General features: G+C 38.1%; 1 protein-coding gene across 2 annotated transcripts in view; it reads right to left on the bottom strand.

The window, feature by feature from the left end:
- Positions 1-1,950: 1,950 nt before the first annotated feature.
- The window catches only part of MAPK12 (mitogen-activated protein kinase 12), a 34,931-nt gene continuing 14,513 nt past the window's right edge, over positions 1,951-22,368 (bottom strand). Inside the window, exons 5-12 of one of the 2 annotated variants that reach the window (XM_051644121.1) lie at positions 17,043-17,072; positions 15,288-15,335; positions 10,249-10,363; positions 9,541-9,612; positions 7,378-7,457; positions 6,545-6,623; positions 4,697-4,870; positions 1,951-3,880 (exon numbers count right to left, since the gene is read on the bottom strand). In XM_051644121.1, the coding sequence (XP_051500081.1) occupies positions 3,810-3,880; positions 4,697-4,870; positions 6,545-6,623; positions 7,378-7,457; positions 9,541-9,612; positions 10,249-10,363; positions 15,288-15,335; positions 17,043-17,072 (669 nt within the window). In that variant the 3' untranslated portion in view covers positions 1,951-3,809. Of the gene's footprint in view, positions 3,881-4,696; positions 4,871-6,544; positions 6,624-7,361; positions 7,458-9,540; positions 9,613-10,248; positions 10,364-15,287; positions 15,336-17,042; positions 17,073-22,368 lie in introns of those variants that run through there. The other variant, XM_051644122.1, reaches the window with a different exon arrangement.

Below are 22,368 nucleotides of genomic sequence, written 5' to 3'. Positions count from 1 at the left end.
AACTTCTTCCTAATGTTTAACCTAAATCTCCCCTCTTCCAGTTTTGATCCATTCTCCCCTTGTCCTCTTGTAAAAAGTCCCTCCCAGCTTTCCTGTAGCCCCCGTCAGGTACTGGAAGGCGGCTACAAGGTCTCCCTGGGGCCTTCTCTTCTCCAGGCTGAACAACCCCAACTCTCCCAGCCTGTCCTCGTACGAGAGGTGCTCCAGTCCTCTGATCATCTTCATGGCCCACCTCTGGACTTTCTCCAGGAGTTCCAGTGAACTATAGCATCTAACAAATGCTTCATTCTCTGACAACCTTAGCTGATGCAGGTCAGAAGCATTTGATACTTGTATTTGAACAGCAGGCTAGAAATTAGGAAGCTTGGGAAATCCCACCCAGCTGATATGCCTGGTAGTTCTCAATCAAGAACAAAATGGATCTTCTGAACACATTTTGCAGGATACATATTAGCACTCACCTCTGTGTTATCCTGTAAAAACTCAGAAAATCAAGAAGTGAAATTGTGAGACACATCCAGCCCACAATGACACATGATCAGAATTCAGCAAAGATGATGAGTCTTCAGTGCAATGAAAACTAATAATTAAGGAGATAATCTTGCTCTAGAAGAGACAGGGCACATGGGTTTTCAGGGCCCATATATCCTACTAGAACCCTACTAACTCAAAATTCCCTATCCAACTCTAGATGTATATGCTTGATGATGGTCAATCTGACTTTTGACTTTTAAAATCAGACTGAGGACCGTGGCTGCATTTAATGACTGGAATAATGTCCTTCAGAACAAAGCAGAGATGCATGGTAAAATCCAAGATGACATAAGAAAATTAGGTGGCAGCAGGACAATCAGATCAACCCTGTGGCTGACATAAAGCTTGGAAAATGGGAGAAAGGGTAGGATCTATGATCTGTCTTCCAAAAAAACCGCAACAAAAACATCAGCAGCTGATATCACATGTACCTACAATATTAGGTTTCATACAGTTCCTTTACACCAAAATTACTATTTTCAGGAGTGATTATATACTTGGGAATACAAAGGGGGAAAACAAGACCATTATTGTGTAAAAAACAACCCTTCAACCTTTATTTTTCACAATACATTTCAAGTACATGCAGAACGTATTTACATTTCTCTTTAAGGCAAACAGAAACTGGGTTCTTATTCCTGAGTTGCTTAGCACCAGTAGAAATAGCAAATAAAAACTTAGGAAATGTTGTCTCTCCCTTTGAAGCAGCAGCTGCCTCCCGTGCAAAATATATTTCTGCTTCTACCTTGTCTTTCTTTTAATGAGCTTTTTATACTAATAATCTCTCTCGCTGTTTGAGGCCGTTTTTGCAGATTCCAATGTTGTAGCAGAAACATCTTGCAAATATGTGACAAAATTTCCATGTTTCTTATTTTAACTTGCAAACTGTTTGCTGACTAGACAGCACAGCAGTACTTCTGTTTTTGCTGGCACACGCATCAAGGTCATCTCTTCGGTTATTTTAAGAGTTCTGCATTCCCCTAATATCTAGAAAAAAACTAACATTATCTTCTTACATCTCTCTCATGCAGGCTAGCTGCTTCTCCAATACTATGTCAAGATTAAGAGAGGGAAACATTCACCTCAGCCATTTGAGGTTTTTAGTGCTTGACTTCACTAAAGCTGAAGTGGGAGGAGGTGAAAATGCCCACTGAAGTCTTGGCATTACAAAGAAAGTGCAAACCAGTTTTTGAATGAAAAAACATGCTCCCTTGAAGTAAAACATTTAAGTCATTTGAATTATCTCAAGACTTTAAACATTTGCTAGAAATTAGGATGTGGAATTTCTATTTAAAATACAATGGGAGCATTTTCAAAGAAGTCTGACATTCTTCCTTGACTGGCTCTAACAAACCCACCAATTCCAACAGGCACTTTTCTACCATGACTTTTTAAGAAAACCACAGGGCATGATCCTAAAAGAGAAAACATTTATTCAGTAAAAAATAAATTTCCAGTTCCTATTTAACATAAAAGTGTAGTCCAAGCAGAAAGTCAATAGTACAAAATGGGGTATGACTCTTAAGTGTGACTTCCTCAGTGACCTGTAGTGCGTAAAAATATTCTTTTTCAAATTACATTATCTGCTTTTTTCTTTTAATTTTTTTTTCATGCATTCCTGAAATTATAGTTTTCAGTGACTTGTCAAACACACCAGTAATTCAAGATTTCTTTTTTCTCTAGGTGCCCATCTCAGCTAATCAATGCTTACCACAATTTTAAAACAAATGCTAATATTTAATATTTACAGGAGTTTAACTTAAACATTCATTGAAAAAAACAGAGCAACTGTGCCTTAATTAAACTTCTGGTTTAAATTGGTCATTAAAGCACAAAGGCCCAAGTAATTTCTTACTTCTTTTTTCAGTTATTGGCTGCCAAGATCAAAGGTCTTTCTTCACAACTGTTTCACCTAGTAGCAACATACAACAGCATGTTACATTGGGAATAACCCACATTCAAACAGTCAACTGTACAGACTACCTTTAACAAGGAGAAGCAATCTCACAAATAAATTCTTCACCACGTTTGCCAATTTCTTTCTCCTGCCTCTGAGAGATTACTACAAACTAAGCACCTAAGAAAATACAAAAATTGAACCCAGACATTACGAGGAACTAAGAAAGTGTCTAACCAATATCCCATCAGGAAACTGTCTCCTTCTGTTAAGGCACCTCACAACACAAGGTCTGAGGGTTCCCCTCCCCGAGTAAGAAGAGTTCAAAAGGCTCAAAACAAGGAACAGTTGTTACTCTACACCTGACAACACCTCTATACACTGTGAACAAAACAGCTTGCTGTAGATATTCCCAATGACCAGCTCCAGCATAGCATTTTTATCTTAATTTTATTTTCTAAAATGTGACCTGCATGCAGCTTTATTTCTGGTATCAGCACCACTGATTCTATAACCAGTACATCCTCTAAGAAGATGTAGTTTTTCAGTGATCATTTAAATACTAAGATGCTAGAGAGTGTACAAAACTTGAGAAAGTCTTAGGAATTTCTCCCTGGAAAACCTTGATCTCTAGTCTATTAGACAAAGAGACTGCACTGCATTCAGAGGAGAATACTGTTCCCCTTGACAGTAATTATCTAATGACTGTTCATTTAGCACATTTGTCAAATCTTTTCCTGCAATGCTGGTTTCTTTCAAACAATCTAGGACATTGACCCTTCTTTGCTTCTTGCCTCTTGCACAGATCTCTCAGAAATAGCTGGAGCTCAGGTTCTCCTCCACTCACACAGGACAGGGGACACAGGCATCCATTCAGGCTGTGTCTCCACTACCCACTGCATTAGCTGAGGTAGCAGAAGCTAATTAGCCTTCCCAGGCATCTAACTGAGGCAAAATATTCCAGAATAAGTCACATGAATACTTCTTGCATTCAGGACAGTACAATGGCCTTGCAAAGCAGTTGTGGCACATCTCTGACATGCTGTGTCTCAGCTTGCTTAGGGTGGTAACTGGTAGTCTTCTGATCTCTGATTTGAAGGGTTAATCCTACCTGCTCTTTGGAGGATGACTCCAAGTTAGTCTGAATCCTTATGTGCAGAAGGAAGAAGCTGTAGGCAAGAATAAGTTTCTAGACAGTTCTGAAATGCTACTTCCAAAGGCACTAAATTCCACATGCAGAGTAAAAGACATTGCTCTTTCTTACAGTGCAGATGAAACAGATTACATCCAGTTTATTTATAAAAGTTTTATACACCTGAAACATCACAAACATTTACAACTTTCCTGCTTTGAGTTCTGAAAAGATGGAGTCATATAATTACACTGCTGTCTCCTTTGACTCCAATGTCTGTTGTGGCTTGAAGTTCAGTATCTCTTTATATGTAATGCCTGGAAAACAACAGAATAAACATAGTGTTGCTGGTCTAATCAGAAAAGGAGCTGCGCAGACACGAGCAAGATGCAACCCCCAGCACGCTCAGGGTCTGATCTACGTCAGGAAGAGAGAGACCTCTTCAGGCCAAAAAGAAAGTACAAAAAGTAAGGGAATCAAGGATTGTTTTGTCACCATTTTAGATTTGAAGTAGCCCAACAGTGCAATGTTAGAGGTTCTTTCCAAGGGATGCAAGCATTGATTTTACAGTATAGGGGGCAACATCCCCAGAAAGACCTACTGAATACATCAGCTTTAAAAGTCAAGTCCTCACTTAAAAGCCAAAATACAAACCTCTGACATCAGATGGAAACTAGATTCAGACTTAAATCTCTGCTCAGATGCCTATGTTTTCTCTCCCTAAGAGAATCTAACTTAAAATTAAGGTCATAAACTGTTGCAGTCCTATAGAGCCAACAGTTGAGGAATCTGTTCACTTGTCCTTTCTACTGCAAGGAACATGTTACAGAAATGGTTTCTTTCCTATGTTGCAGAAGATGGGAGGACAGACACATGAAGAAGGAAAAGAATGAGGAGACCAAGGAGGACCAGAAGAGTCTCTTCTAGGAGACAGAGAAGGAAATCTTCTGGATGGTTCCAAGAGGACTTAATAATAGGCACACTGGTTTATCGGTAGTATTTCTCTATCTTAACACTATCTATTTACTCTGTTCCATCAAAAGCAGAGAAAGTAATTTGTGAAGGAGAATATTCCTATTTCTGGATGACCTTTCTATCTGGTCATTTTGAAAACATCCCAAAACTAAACTCACGCTTCCACTCATCTAGCGGAAGATCCATGTTATCAAATGTGTCATCATATTTCTCAGCTTCAATTTCTTCCTCAGGATCGTGAATTGGTTCAAAGTAAGGATGCATCAAAGCCTCAGCTGCCGTGACTCGCTTGTCTGCATCCAGCACCAGCATCTTCTCCAAAAGGTTTACAGCTGTTGAACAGAAAATAAACAGTGCATTCAAACCAAGGCACTGATGCCCTGGAGATATTTCAAATAAATACAGTGAGTTATAAAGCAGAATCCTCGGGTGTTCTTCCTGTAGCCAGTGGGGCCCATCTGCATGACAGGTAGCGCTGTGAGCAAGTGGGGATGTGTACAAAGCCTGATGGAAAGCAGAGATGCTCCCTTGCTTCTGTAAGCAAAACAGCCACATCACTAATAACTTCTCTGTTCCAGGACCACTGTGCTTGGGGCTTTCCCAGGTGTCACTGCAACCACTGTGTTATGGTTCTAAAGTACAGCACGACCTGACAGCAGCAGAAGGAACAGGTGGGTGTAGAGCTAATGAGATTTGCTCTGTGTGTGACAAAATCCAAGCTCAAGTGCATTTTGAAGTTCACTAAGACAAGTCAGTTGTCTGTGCTCAGAATCTCAGCACTGACTTCCTGGAGGTGTTTAAAAGACTTACAGATAGGGTGCTTAGGAACATGGTTTAAGCACCGGTCTTGGCAGAGTTAGTTTATGGTTGGACTCAATGATCCTAAAGGTCTTTTCCAACCAGAACAATTCTGTAATTCTGTGACTGCTATTCATTTTTTACCTCAGCCAAAATTACTCATGAAAATCTTGTGTGTTCCTTGCCAGTGGATTTTGGATAAAGTTCACTGGTAGACTGTCAAAATGGGATAGTGTAAACAGATATGATGAATGATTTGTTTATTCTCTGTTTTTCTATCCTGAAAGAACGTTCCTGGGTTGGGTGGAGCAGCTGAAAGGAAGAGGAGGCAGCAGTGTGGTACAGAATGCTGCAACTTCTGCTTGATTCTCTACAGCCTTCTCTTCCAGACCATGAGTACACACACCTCCTCCTCCACACAAGGAGTCAGATGGACACAGAAGTGATAGGAAGAAATGTCTAAAACCTAAGTGTAAAAGCACATAAGTTGCTATAGTTGAGAAGATCAAAGAGCTAACCATGCAGTCAGGGTAAGAGCTGCTTATTAACCGTGTTTATTTCTGGTTTACCTGAACATATAATTTTAACTTCTTCAGTTGAGAAGATTCAATCATCCTAATTGATATTCTAATAAAACTGGCCTTGTGAGTGTTCAGGTCACTGGGGAATGGATAAGATTGGGGCAGAGCTCTGGCTGCTTTGAGTCATGTCACAGTTACGCACACTTGGTATGCTCCCCTGGCTTTTATATCTCTCGAATCCAAGCCAGTGCTTCTCAGGAATGCACACATGTTTCTCAGGATGTATTCACTCCTCGACTGAAATGTCAACTTTATATTGACTTGCATTTCTAGTGTAGATCAGACTGAATTTTCAGAAATATATTTCAAACACAATACACAGAAAAATATCTCGCATACATTTAGTCTCCCAGGGCTCCTGAGAAAGCTGCTCCAGAAACACAACTAAGCAGATGCTGGATTGGAGCCCAAACCACAAAATATCCTTTTCTGACTCTTCTAAGAAACATCTGATTCTGGGCAGTGTCTATATTTGGCAAAATTCAGCCACAAAAATCAAAGTTATGAATTACAGAAAGCAAGAGATAGAAAAGCACGAGAACCATCACATGACTGATCACTTGACTGATGCTGCTGTTGCCTCTGATGCAAACACAAGAACAAGACAAACTGCACACACTGTCTTACCCAAAGGATTCGCATACTTCAAGATGGATGCAAAATCTTTTTTCTGGACTTTTGGGAGGCCTTTGATATAGTTTTTTGCCTTAAAAGAAACATTAATATTAAATTAGACCTTTTCTGCCTTTGTAATGTGGAAACATTAACTATATTTTTAATAGGTAACTCAAAAGTGCTTTGATAGCACATTGTACAAATGGATTTTTTTAGGGTCATAAACCATGATTATATTCACGTTCTTGTTGAAATGAACTTCTGTTTTAAAATCAAGCCTTAAAACTATGATTAAGAAATGATAATGTAAAGTTTTAATTATTAGTGCTAAATATTTAATATATTGATTAAAATAAATATGTATGCATAATTTGAAAGAATGTCATAGCGAATTTACATTAATCTCTAGAAGTGAACCTTATACAGTAATTACTATTTAAATTGTATAGTTAGTCTAATGATTCATTTTAGGGTTTTTTTATAGTAGGTAGTTAAGGATTCTAGAACATCCACACAAGAATAGGAAAGACAGAGTCAGAGACATTTGCAGGGCAACTGGGTTTTCTGAATAGGTTCATGTTTTCAGTACATTCCAATAAAGATAGTAATGCATCAGCTCAACTGGTTATACAGTGCACATTGGAAACTTTGAAGTATTTAAATGTAAAGAGTTTCAGTTTATCATTTTCTGTGCCTCCTTAATGTTCAGTGCCTATTCAGGGTGTGCCTCTTCAAGGCAGAGATCTCATCAGAGGTCATTTCATTATCTTAGCCAGTCCAAGAACTGAGCATGGCTTAAGTCAAATTAATAGATGTAAAATCAACTGACCAAGCAGAATACTCACATCTTGGCTCTGCAGTTTTTGAACAAAATCTTGAGTTGGTGTACCCGTTATTTTCATTATTTCTGTGAGCTGGTCCAGATCTGAATGCCAGAAATAAGGAACAAAGTTTTCCACCATAAAAATGAAACACCTTGCAAAAATTGTGAATTTATTCACTATTGGAAACAAAAATCATAATGCAAGGACCGAGCAGAAGATTGATAAAAGATGAGACTGAAGTTCTCCTTTTTTCCTGCAAAAGGCAAAGACACTGAAAGGACCCAAAATAAAATATTCTGTAACTTGGGAACAGGTACATGTATAATCTGTAAAATCCTCTAATATCATCAGGTCTCCCCTATATTTTTGGTAAAAATCAATTAAAAAGTATTGGAGTATCTAAACAATCAACACATGTATTACATGCATTGCCCTGCCATATCCAATACTTAAGTGACATAGAGATAGGAAAAATCACAAGGAACACCAGGAGGTAAGAAAAACGGAACAAAAATTAGAGGAAATCAGTTAGTCCTCCTTCATGTGGTGAAACTTCAAAGAAAATAAATTAATCCCTCTCCTTCTCATTTCCAGAAGGCTGCAATGTTGGATAAATTGGGGTAACACACCACAACACATCCTTGTCTTCTGTGTCCTAAACCAGCACAGATTAATCAGCAACAATATGAGATGCTTCAAAAACGAAACACCGTATTCACGTGAGGATAACACTGCAGAGAACAGCTTTATGACTAGTTTGCTACTCTGGTAAGAGCAGCAGGAGAGAAGCTAGAAGCTAGCTAAGTCCATGACACATGAGGATTCTACCAACTTCTGCAGAGAAAGGCAATGGTGGGTAATGCCGATGAAATAAATAAAAAAACAAAGTCCTACACCAAGTTTGCAGGATAACCTGTTCACATTACTAAACCAGAAATCCCTGAAGTTAGTTGTTTTCCTACCCACCTACCCACAGCTGAACCCACAGCTGCATTTCCTGCATCAGGCAATACTGATTCACAAACTCAAAGGCCAGCAAGGACTATTATGCTGGACTAATTTCCTTTGTAACACAGGACACCGAACTTCAGCCAATAGTTCTGAAATCTCAAAAATCCAGTATGACTAAAATACTAGCTCTTCCGCTCTAACAGTGCAACTTGAAAATTATGACTCATTCATTTCCTTATTTATGTACCAGAATGTTCAAGGTTAGCATTAGTTGAGAGATGTTATGCTAGTCAATGGCTGTTCTTCACCAGGCATTTTAGTATTTCTTGTTCAGAACTAATGCTTACTTAACATCTGTACAGCTGAAAAAAAATACTTTTCCATAGTCCCTGTCATATTTTTCATGAACACATTCTTCTTTTTTTCTTTACATTTTTACTCACAAAACAATAATAATATGATCCATGCAATGAAGTTCTAATCTTACATGTAAGTACTTAAACAGAAATATAACTAAAATTAAACTATTATGATTCTGCAAACAAGTATTTGCGTACAAGAAATTTACTGACTTGAACTCTACAAGGGGGAAAGCAGTGCAAAATGATTAAGCTGAGCTGTCAAACATGCAAAGGTGGGAAACAAAAAAACAAGTAAAAAATGCTTGCTATCTTCTGTTAACACCATCCTCTATTAACTGTCACAACTACTACTGCCAATGAAGGATCACTTGAGGTTGAATTATGGCTTAGTCTTAACTATTCTCTTTCTCAGCAATGAAACGACAGGACTAGATGTTTTCTGTAAATCTAAACCATCTTACTATGTTACAGAACATTTTTCAGCAAAATTCTCAAAAAGCCTGAAATGGACTAGCATGTGCATGTAAGTTTGTATAATACAGCAAAATCTTTTGTGTTCTGGAGCTGTGGAATCTACTACTAAAAAAAATATCTAAATATGCCTTTTCTATCATCACAAAACCTTCTACCTGATGATTTGAGATGTGACTCAAAGATCCCGTCTCTAGTGAAGAAGTTCAGTAATACAAGTCTTAATTTGCAGATGTGCAAAACTGGAACAGCAATCAAATAACCCATCAGTGAGAAAGGTGAAAGCCATTTTACTATTCATTTCAATTTATGCTCATCAGTTTTTGAACAGACCTACTGTGTCACATAAGAACCTCTCTTAATTTTCTTACATTAATGTCATAAATTCACTGAAGGATACGATCATTTCCTTTGAACAGAGGCCTCCCTGTTATCATCTCAGCCATTATACAGCCCACAGACCAGATGTCAACTGAAAAAAAGACCAAGACACATTAAATTGCTGTCCATTTAAATGTACATAAATTTTAATTTAAAACATATTTTAAAGAAGTGTAAATTAACCTTTATAGCCTGATACACAATAAATGAGTGCCTGGCCAAATATGATCAACAGTATAGGTACAACTACCAGCCTTTCTAATTTGCCAACTGGAGATACTCTGCTAATAAGCAGAATCAGTTTCTCAGTAACAGGCAGATGCACGTCGGAAGTAAATTTTTTATGCTTTCCAAAACTTCCACATTTATCCTAGCATGACTTGGATTTCCTCCTTCTGACGTTTGCCCCTCTCTGCTCGAGTTACAGTCAGCACATCTGTGCAGGAAGATGACAGTCAGTGCAGAACACAAGAACACAGACCAGACTGTCACATCTGGATTCATTTATATTGCTTTTTTCCAACCATCTGGGCACTTCCTGTTACTCTCTGAAAATACACAAAAAAACCCTCAAACTCACAACCACCAAACTATTGCCTGCAATTTAGCTACAAGGAAGTTTTGCATAATTAAACTGCAATTTCTCCAAGTTCTCATTCACTTCAGGAACAAAGACTTGCTTATATATTGCCTGATTCAGTGAAGATCTTTCCGAAGAGCTGCTGACCTGTTTGTGTATAATGCATCCAGTTAAGTATGACCTCAGGGGCTCTGTACCACCTGGTGACCACATAACCTGTCATCTCACTGTCTGTATGCCTTGCCAATCCAAAATCCAGAATCTGTATTGGAAGCACAAAGAACATCCTGATTAGACATCTGGTTATCTATTTTATACAGACTTAACAAATGCAGAAGATAAAAGAACTAGACCATTCTGCAGAGATTGGCTTCTATTTGCATCTTTTTTCTCATCTGAAAAATAAAGACAGAAGCAGCAAGGAGCATTAAGATTTTTTTTCCATGTTGAATATTCCTATAGCAACACTAAAAGCTGTAAAACCAGTAAGAAAATAATAAATTCTTCAATTATTAATTAAAAAAATAAGGGTCCCATTCAACGCAAAAAATTCCCTGGCCATGGAATGACTACCATAGCTTGTCAGGGCTAAAAGAACGGCACCCATCTTAGGTGGTATTCATTGCTGTCATACCCCAGGTAACACAGTTATTCAAGAGTGCATTCCAATAATACTCTGAAGTATGGAAAAATAATTATTTTTGTTTTTTGAGTTTTCATCCAAGGGAAAGCTTCCTCTAGGTCACACTGAAAATACACAACAAGAGCAGGGATTGATAATTATTTAGTCCCACTGAATTTTCCCAACTTACTGCATCAACTACAGAACAATTCTCTGTAAGAAACACAAAGTCAATTTTTTTTAAGAATTACACGCAACTCAGCTGATTTCTAAGACTCTCAGATACTTATCTCTAGATATAGCAATGTGTACAGCAGCAAAATTAAAAATTAATGTTATGTCTTTCTACCATCTGTTACAAAATTGGCTAATGTAAAGGCCCACCTGTATGGACCTTCAAAAGATGGTGCCAAAACACAATACCAACAGCAAGAAACACTCTTGGAATGAAAGTGAGTATTTTATCAGGAAGTTAATGCTCCTAACAAGAAGCAGGGGCCTTGAGTAAGTAAAGTCTATTCAAGATAAACCATCATCAAGCAGAGATACTTGAATATATAACTTTGCATGAACAGCCACTAGTTTACGTGTGTTTCAAGCCTCATATATACAGACAGGGCTGACATTTTTACTAGGATCAATTGTGCATTAATGATGAGTGATGGTTTGTAATGCTCTCTGTAATTAAACATTATATAATATTTCAGGATAGTTTCATCATTCCCCAGAACCAGCAGAAAGGAAAATTGTATTTTCATTCATAGATCAAGAGTACAAAATGTTACAGTTTATTGATACTGCAAGACTTGAAACATCATTTCCACATCTTCCCTATGACTGTTGATTACCTACCAATTTAAAAACAGGAATAGGACGCCAAGGGAGAGATTATTATTCTCACCAATAAAATACAATTGATTACAGCTGAAGCTACCACTCAGAATTTTGGGTACTGAAGATTTACTAGAATAAAAAATATTTGCAGGAACAAAATACACCTTTATATACAGCTTTCAGGCTTATTCTACACACAGAACACATTTCATCTTCCCATTAACACAGGAGGGGGTGTGGAAGAAGAAAGGAAGTTTTACCTAACAGGTCAATGGCCACATGTACTATCACCTATTTTGTAACAGATTTTATGCCTTTTCCATACTAAAGCTTGTGACACTTGGAGACCTAAAATATAATTTCAGTTTGTATTTTTGTAAAAGCAGAAAATGACAGCAAGCATTTCTGTGCATAACGTATTAACTTCAGGTTCTCATTTACATATTCATTGGGCTCAGGAACAAGTGTATCCTGTTAGTACTTAATATTAACATTGTGCCACTTCAAAAACAATCTTCACATGAAACTATTACTCTCATACTCCAATCTTCAACTTTTCAGCTGGAACTTCCAAAGCAATTTTCAGAGCAAGTTTAAAAATCCTTTTTATAATGCAGGAATTAGGAAAGAGAGCAAATTCCTCTCAGCTCCTCAAGGATAAGCTCCTCTTCTGCTCAGCAAACTTAATTTTCCTAACCTGTTTCAATAATGGTAACAAAAATAACTTGTAACTTTGAGACTACAGAAAGGTCACTGATTTCCCTAAGGCATCCTTCATATCACATTTCTGATTCCTACAAAGCAGTTGAAAGCATCAGACGAGGGACCCAGAAAGATCATTGTGAAAAATAAATCCGCTCGCTTATTAATTATTACCAATTCAAGGAACTGTTCCCACCGGCCCATTGCACCCAAATGCACAAAAGCTGGAAAAGCCAGTTCAACTCTTTCAGTGTGAGAGATCCCAGTTAAATCCTCACCTTGATATTTTTAATGCACACTTCTGAACATACTATAGTTTGCTTTCTGTTTATAGACTGAAGGTTGCCTTTTGACAACCAGTATTTCCTAATTGCAAATTTGTACTTCTGCATGTATCAGAATTTATAATACAATCGGGGACAGCATAACTTCAGTCTGACAGCCAAAAACCAAAACCTAAAGCTTAATACTACATTTTCTCCTTTTAATTTCACAAAATTGTGTTATGATATAGAATTATTTGCGTCAGTTTATATAAAAGCTTAAAAATGCCCAGAGTAACAGAAAATCAAAAAAGGACTATTTATTATGTATTAAATAAGGATATACAGTGATCATATAATGGAGTAATATCTTAGATGTGGGCTGCATGACAAAATACAATTGCACTGCTTAGGAGAGGGAAGAGAAACATGCACAACTGCTTTTTATAGATTCAACTTGTTTCCCCATCACCCTGGGATCTATTCAGCATTTGGCCACCTACAAACCAGGAGGAGACAACAGCTTTTTGTCTTAGAAAGGTACATTCTGAAATGAGAGACCCTGAACATTCAGATCAGTCTCCAAAGAGCAAAATATTGTATTACAATAGCTACATGTAAGTATCTAATTTGTATGTTATATGCTAAAAAACATTTTTGCAGTGTTGCATCAATTTTTATTTAAGGGAGTGCTTCACAACCATTGATTTTCTGTACCTCCCAGCTTGTAAAATTAGAATTTTTTTATTTATTCAAAGCTGGAATTCTAATTTAATCAAGCTACTTCCATGAAGTCTTATGTCTCTCTTAGGGAGGAAACTTTGGCCATAAGATCTGAATGTATTTATCTATCAGGACACAAAAGCTCCCATTCAACCTTACTGTTGTTTTGTGAGGATGCATAGGCCAGTCACAATTTAAACACAGGATAGAAGATGTAGCTTGATTCTGTAATTAGCTGAAAAACTCTGATGACCCTTTTGGATTGTTTGAGCTAAGAGAGGAGAGGCAACAAAAACAATTCCAAAAATTAATTATGATCTATTACAATACAAGAATAGAATTAACTGGGGACTGGAAGCAGTCTGAGGCTACTATCTCTACACTCAAGAGAATAAACTATATTCATAAAATAAGCAGTGTTGAGTACTATCTAATTCTACTTGGTAATAAATAATTGGCTTTTTTATAACAAAGTCTTTCTACACAGCGAAATAGATGCATTTTTGCTAGGTCAGGGTACACTGCATAATTATTTTCGAAGTACAAATATTATCCACTTTAACAAGCTTTGGAAGATTTCCAATACCTGTAAGAAACTGCAATTAGAGCTGGTCAGACTCAGTATTTCAGTTAAATGATGCAGAAGGAGGCTTGAGGTGACAAATGTGCAGGAGAAGAATTACTACTCAGACAGACCCTACATTTCCAAGGAAGTGGCAACATCTACACTGCAGAAGAGGCAACTTGCTGCAACAGGTGCTACAGCCTCAGTCTTCAAGGGCACATGCCAGCTAAGTCCTGTTTCCATACTGGGAAGGGGTGTGGGTGTGCACCATCCTTCTATCCATCCTTGGATGGAAACCTCTACAGGTAGGACAAAGGGAATCACACAGTACACACCAATACTTGCTCCACTCCAGGCAACACAAAAAATGCCATCATGTGCACCTGTTTTGCAGTGTAGCAGCAGAAACAGCTGAACTACAGGAGGCTGATTTAGGAATTGTCTCCCTTTAATGAATTTTTTTTCTCACTACTTCAGTTAAGACCAAAAATTAAGCATAACTGATATATTCCTGCTATGAAATACACTGTCATCTACATGCAATCAATACTACTGCTAGTTGTAACAATGTAGAAGTAATAACTTTCAAAGAAGTAAGATGTTCCTATTTGTGGTGAGCAGTGTGTGTTTCCTCTCGTGCCTGTCTAAAGTGATTAGCTGTAACATACCCCAAAACCAATCCTCCCTTACAGATCTTACTGGATTGTAACCATTACGTAACTCTTTTTCTTGAGATGTATTTTTCATCAAGTGACTGCATAGAAATATGCCAGTATTCACTTCAACGCAGAGATCACACAGGGAAAGGGTGACTATTACTGTCACACATGTGCACTTGGTGTGGACACACAGCTTTGCCATGGACTGCTCTGCCAATGCCAGGACCACAGACAAGGCTTCAGTTCTTACACTGCCCTTCACCCAGTTGGAGGGACCCAAGTCAGCAGCTGCGCCAAAAATGCCATGAATGTGATAACTGGAAATCCTCCCTTACATCTTGGACCCAACCCACATCTCTTCACTGTTAGCACCAGGCACCAGCTTCCCAGAGTGTCCTGTCTGAACGGGGTGTTGTCAGCTGGGACATCCTGGGCAGTTTCTAGCTTGAGGTGCAGCCACTTCTGGTTCTTGGCTCCAGAGTGATCTCAGGAATTGATCATCGCCTTTGCCATTCATATGAAATGCACATTTATGTCAGTTAAAATAGGAGGTGAAGAGATTCTGACTGTTCAGGGCTTTATTTCTTAAATAAACAAATAATCATTCCTGTGGTGACAGAAGTCACTACTGCCCATATGATCCTCTTCCCTTTCATTTTCCAGCATTCCCCTATTTCTCCATGACTCCACAAAGCCTGTGGACTGCAAGCCTGACCCACCACCAAAACCAGCCAGCACATCTACAGTTGCTGCACCCATTGTCTTCTGTGGTGTGTTTCTAATACAACTTACTGTTTTTTCAAATACATGTATCCTACCTTCAATTCACAGTCTTCATTCACTGCCAAGTTTCCAGGCTTCAGATCCTGTAATCAGATTTGAAATTGATGTTATTTGTTTTACAGCAAGCACAATAAAGCACTCGTTCCTTCATTCCCATGTAATGGTTTTCATACAACTACTTACAAGAGCAACAAGTAAAAGCATATTATACATCTAAATCAGAAAATAAATTACAACAAATAACAGAAACAAAGACAAAAACTGGAATATGTTTGACTTTTTTCCAGTACGTTTTCACCCCAGACAAATCAACATTTTTTCAGCTTGAAGTCAGGAAAATACTTGTCAGTGAAGGAAGTCATTTGTTTTACTGTGAGTGGGGTTTGGACATACATTTGTTGCATTTAATAAGAACACCATAATGTTAAGGTTTACACATATATTTCTGGACTGTACACATTGCATATCAAAATACACTTTATAAAGGTTCTATGCCCCGATAGACCTAGATGGAGTAGTGAAGGGATCAAACAAGACTTTACACAAAATCCGATGCTCTCTTCTGTGGGAAAACAAATTTCCTAGTGAAGTCAGTTGAATGGAGATTGTAACATGAAAAAAGATTCCTTTAAGCACCTTGAGGTACTGTAGCTACTGTTATAATAACCTTCAACAGTTATACTTCTAAGTCTAGTGGCAAAGGGAAGAGCATTGGCAATGACTATGAAGGTCGTGCCATGTCACTCAGATATTCACAGAAAGAAGAAAAAAGAAACAAATTTTCATTCAGCTTTTGCAAACCTTTGTTTGTCACTTTAGCACGAGATATCTAGAGTAATCTTCTCTCTGAACTTTTTAACAGGCATCCAGCTGTTTTGTACAAATATGTTTTAAGATCAGAGGGGCCTTGGAGAGAAACAAATTGGTGCAAAGAACCATAATGAAACAAAGAAGCTCAAGAGCCATCAAGGAGGAGCTTAGAAAAAGTCTAAGAAACTGTAAATTTAGACCATGATCACCACAGCTATAGAAATAAATATACAAATTTATTAAATTATTTTCACTGTTTGCATAGTTTCCATGCCCAGCTTAAAGCTACTACATAATATATACTTTCTGTGATGCTGTTAATTTTCTTTTATTATTATTATTTTTTTGCAAACAGCCAGTTCCTACTGTTCTGATGCAGTTTTGGGGGGAGTTATGCTGCTAGATACCACAAAGGCATCATTCACAACTCCTTCCCAGTGCAAAAGTGCTGTTAAGTGAACTTCAGACACAGTAGGGTTTGAAAAAAGAATCAGATCCTTCATCACTCTCACCAAAAAATGAGGTTTTCAAGGCTTTAAGATTTTTGGACTATTTTTTTGGTTTCTGTATTTTCATTCCCACCTCCTCCCAACACTGGACAGTAACACAAGTTGAAACAACTTTTAAACATTGTTTTTAAAAGTTCAATCTTAAAAAACCCCCCATACAAACACCAGAAAATGCTCTCATCCATCTCAGTGGAGACACTATTTGCTTTTGTGGGGACTTATAACTCAATTTCACAAAGTAATTTAAGAAATAAAAATTTAAGCTGTTTTCAGTGCAATTTGAGTGCCCAGATTGCACTGATGCAGTCATACCACTTTTCATTCTTATTGAACAAGAAACCAAAGGCATAATCAAACATTATAACTAGAGATACTACAAAGAGAAGTTCAGGCATATTTATGAGCATGCTTATATCCAACCACCACTCACATTACCAGAATAGAAGCATATTTTATATTGTTTCCACTCACCCTGTGAATTATGCCCGATGAGTGAATATACTGTAAAAAAAAGAAATAATTTTTTAGTTAATGATGTCCTGAATGTAAGAAGATGTCTTGGGCAGGGGAGAAAGTACTTTTTCATGGATGCTAAAAGTAATCTGAAATTACACTATGTTTATTTACTGCACAGAAGATATTTTAGCAATGTTTTTAATGTTCACATAATTAAACTAGCATTTTTCCCTTCTCCTCCCCCAATAATGAGAAACCAGTAAAGCCATTTGAGTACTGCAACAGATCATATAGTTTTTCTAATTCTTACCATGCATGCAATGTTGTTTCCAGCTAATTCTTGGCATTGCTAGGTATATACAGGTACAAAAATAAATCTACTTTATATATCATAAATGGTCTCTTGCAATAGAAATCTCCCATGTGCCATCATAGTTTAGAATCGTGTGTTCCAGCAGCACTGAGTTTTAAGAGACCATTTAAGACCAGGATGGTCAAGGTCTTAGCGGAGAAGTCTCGCTACATGCTTCAATTCTTCCTAAATGAAAGATGGAGACATCATGTTGCAAGACATTCTCCTTTACCTTAACATTTTCATCACCCTTCCAGTCACATATTTAAGGGCTCACAGAAGTCAAACAACCTGGACAGATCAAATGTGTATTTCAGAGTTCAGTTTTTAACTTAAAACAAAACACATACAACCTAAGCAGCAGAAAATCTGGATTTTAGGCACTGGGTTTTTAAAGCAGTGACTGACATTTGCTTTTTCCTCTCTTACACCTCAGATAGCACTCCAGATGTGATCTCATAGGTTCTGCAAAGAGGGGAGGAAAATTAAAAATCACTTCCCTTAACCTTCCGCCTACAACTCTAACAATCCAGCCCAGATCCTGGTTAGGCTCCACTGCTGCACAGGTACACTGCTGTGCACAAGTCCATGCAGGACCCAGCATTTGCAGGACACCAGTTCCTGCTGCATATTACTTGCAGATGAAGTAAGGTTTAACATCACCCATAGAAATTGCCAAAGTGCTCCACAGGATTTCCTGGGGCAGATAAAAAGGGTAAAACCACTATGGCAAATGAAGAACTACAAAACAGTGTTTCTTTCACGGATGTACATGAAGTGGATCAGAATGGGAGGAACCAGATACAAAAAGAGAAAGTCTGTCATTTGTATGCAAAGACCAGAGAGGGTATATACTTTATTTATTTATTTATTTTAATACCTATATCTGTAAGTAGTTAAATTCCCAACAAATGAGGAAAAATCTGACTTCTGTCAACAGCCATCTTGATCAAGGATATCACAATGACTATTTGCATTCCAGATAATTTCAATGTCTTCTTACTGAAGCTTTTTGATTTTCCAGAGCAGATGCTTAATATAGAGATACTTAATATATTCTATGACCTATTTTTGCTGTTTTGACTGTAGACCATAAGGAAATAACTGGCAGAGCCAGGAATTTCTGCACCTAAGAATGTGGCACGTAGAAAGAGGAGTTAAAAGGACCGCACCCTTGGGAATTTTAAAGTCTATCTCACCTGTTTGGGGGGGAAGAGCATGGTTTTGCTGACATTCTCACCCCACTGAAGGTTTATGAGTGTTCACAGCATTAAAATCATGTTAACACTTTGGGGAGAATTCTTGTATTTCCTAAACACTTCTCTTAATACAATGCTACCAAGATTACATGAAATGGCACTTATTCTTGGTGCTAATGTACACATCAGCCTTTCTGTAAACTGAAGTACTGGTGCTGTGCTGCAATGTTTCTTTAACAACAGCAGTATGTTTTTAACTGCAATTTATTATCTCCTGGCAGGTAGCAGCACTGGAACTATGCCAGTCTTTGTTCAGACAATTTTCCTTTTCAGTTCAATAACCTTCTGAAAGGGGATCCTATTCTTCTTGATTCTACTCATTAAATTATCCATGTATTGACAGATTTTTCACTCTCAACATGGCAAAACCACCCAGCTCAGAGCAGATATTCCCTTCACAATGTTATTACCACTTCATCTCAACAATATCTTATTCAACCTGAGCAAAATGCCTTGGAGCACAGGAGCTCTGTGCATTATGCTAAAGACAATTTTTGTGGCATCCATAAATCCTTGAATGCAAGCTTTAGATTGTGCTAGGAAGCTATCCAACAGTTGTCTCAATTCTAAGCATTCTTGTCTGTATGTGTAATCTCTATAGAAAGCAAAAAGCTAATCAAAAGGGAATTAGAAAAACCCAGGAGAAAGTATTCTAGGCAGCATGCAAAATGAAAATGAGGAGTGACTTGGCCAGGATGGAAAAACTGAAGAGGAAACAGGTGAAAGAGGGAAGAGAAAGCAGAGAAGCAGAAAGAATAATATAAAAGAGAAAAAAAGACAGTAAATAGAGATGACAAAAGGAGAGAATTGAGCAGCTAAACATTACCCTGGTTAAGGCAAAAGAAGCTTTAACAGGTGTTTGTATGGCCCAGGAGCTATCTGTCCATTCTCAAACACTGAAGGAATAAAGAAACAGGACTGCCACCCACCTCCCCAGGCCTCTGGAACACAAACCCAACTGACACTTCTGCAGAAGAGGAACCCAAGACTGAAAGCTCCAGCCTCTTTCCACCTACATAAAGACATTTATATTCAGCTTGCCTTCTGTACTCTTTGACAATACACGGCTTTTCTGTCAAACAAACAAAAATGATGACAGCCCTTCCAAATTGCAAGCTCATGCCTAAATAAAATTTAATACCAGACTGTGGCTCAACTAGGAAACAGACAAAGGAGAGGTGTGCCATTCTTTTTAAGCGGTGTCAAATTGCATTGTTTTTTCCTATCACAGATGAAATTAAATTCTGATAAATTACAAGGCTCACCAAAGAAAGGAAATTAATATTTCATTCTCTTATAGGAAGAAGACAGTAAAAACGTAAAAGCAGAAACTAACTGACAAACAAGGGCTGTATAGACTTACAGAGTAAAAATCTGTGGGCTTGATACAAATCTTCTTAAACTCAGTATGACCTTTCTACAGACCTCAATTAATATACATATTTGAAATCAAGACCATTGATCCTTTTGGTATACAACCAATTCAGAACCAGTCTCTAGACAGAATGTAGAAACAAAGCCTGCAATGAACTGACTTGGGGGGTTGGCAAAAATCTCTCTCATCTCTTCACAACACATCACTTATGCAGAGTGTTTTTTTCTACATGCATTTAACTGTCACATGTGAACAGCCTGTTACATTACAAGTATCCAATCTGACAAAAGTGATGAACAGCCTTCTTGCCTTTGACCATACATGCATACAGATACCATAAAATGTTTATGTGCTACTTTACACAAGGAACAAATGCATATTGCAGGTAACATCTTTAATTTAAAAAAAAAACAAAACAAAAACCAAAACGGAGTCCATCAAAGTTAAATGGTGCAAAAAGCTAATATGCATTATAAAAATGAGAGTCTGGATAAATTAATTCAAGAAGAGCCCAAAATTTAATGGATCAGATAACAACTGTTCTCAAACGTTTGCTGTGCAATAGGAAATGACAAAACATAACGGTCTAGTAGCTGAATAATGTCTTGCTTCCTCCTGGTAATTTTGAGGTAAGTACAGTTGTGCTCTTCAAAAATGTGGAAGAGACAAAATATTCAGGTGAACCACTCTTATAGAAGAACTTCCTCCCCCTGAGCAGTGCAGAGGGACAGAGAGTTGTGGTCACTTCATCACATGTCTCTGCTGTTCTTTCCTCCTCACTCTTCCCCTGGTTCTCCATGGGGTCCTTCCCATGGGAGACAGTCCTCCATAAACTGCTCCAGAATGAGTCCCTTCCATGGGATGCAATATGGGTCCCCCATGGGTCACAGGTCTTGCCACAAAACCTGCCAGAAGCCTACTCCAGTGCAGGCTCTCCATGGGCTGCAGCCTCCTTTGGGGCACATCCATGTGCTGGGGCATGAAGTTCTCCGCTGGCTGCACTGTGGATATCTGCTCTGATGTGGCCTTCCACGGGCTGCAGCAGAACCTCTGCTCCAGCACCTGGAGCACCTCCTCATTCCTCATTGACTTTGATGTCTGCAGAGCTGTTACTCTCACATTCTATCACTCCTGCTGCACAGCATTTTTTATCCCTCCTTATATCTGTTACCACAGAGGTGCCACAAACATTGCTGATGGGCTCGGGTTTAGCCAGTGCTGGGCTAATCTTGGATATGATTTGAACCAGCTCTGTTGGACATGAAGTCACCCCTGCAGCCCTCCACTACCAAACCTTGCCACACAAACCCCATACATGCTTTTTAATTCTTGCTCTTTATCCTTCAGATGTATGTCAGCCATGCACAGATGCTCCACTTGCTCTCCACATTTACTGTCAACCTTCAATGTGCACAAACACCCTCTGTTGGCCTCTGCGAGATAATCTAGGCCAATAGGACCAAAATATGTTTCTAGGCCATTTCACTGGAATTAAATTAATTATTCATGCTTTCCACTACACTCAACTCAAGCTAATTTATTTACAATTCATATACTGCTTGCCTTAAAATTAGCCCAAACAATGCTTTTAATCTCTGGTGAACAACATGCCCTGGAAACCTGTTTGCCAGACAGCTACCTGCAACTAAACAGACCACTCCACCTATATTGTCCTTGAGAAAACACTTATTAGGACATGGATTTGTAATTAGGGAACTAACTACAAAACTGAAATTGTAGCCCTGCCTTCAAAGCCCAGATCAAAGGTTAATTCCTTCTAGTTTAAATCAAGAAAATTTCCCCAAACCTGGCTTTAGCTTCTGCATTTGTAAAATGGGAATTACAGCATTTAAATGCACAACTGTAGAATAAAAAGGATAATCACTTAGCACATGTAAAAGGTTGCGTGAATGAAAATCTACTGAATTAAGAATACAAAATCTGAGGTAGGGTCAAGGAGAAATTAATAATGCAGGACTCAACAACAAAGCATATTTATTGTTTGTGATGGAAGTAAAACAATTTAATTGTTCTTTGTACCTGCTAAGTTCTGAGAAACAAGGGAATTTTAGGTACACTGTTCTTGTCCAGAAACAGCACGCTGACCTGAAATATTATTTTTTAATAGTGTTTGGGAATGCAGAGTGCCTTAGTGACTGTGTCAGACCAGTATTGATAAGCCATGGACACATTCTCATTTTAGAGGAATTTGAAGCTGATGACATAGCTGAGGGCTCCAGTCAAGGGAACTCCTACCTCTGAACTCAACATTGGTTTCATTCTTAGTCTCTATGCTCTCCAACTAGCCACAGTATGAGGTGTGCCAAAGCAGCACCACAATCAACTACTGAGAAT

Source organism: Apus apus, chromosome 1 (assembly GCF_020740795.1).
Source record: "Apus apus isolate bApuApu2 chromosome 1, bApuApu2.pri.cur, whole genome shotgun sequence".
Taxonomy (NCBI): Eukaryota; Metazoa; Chordata; class Aves; order Apodiformes; family Apodidae; genus Apus; species Apus apus.
The sequence above is the reverse complement of the archived record's forward strand: the minus strand, read 5'-3'. Positions and strand labels throughout refer to the sequence as shown.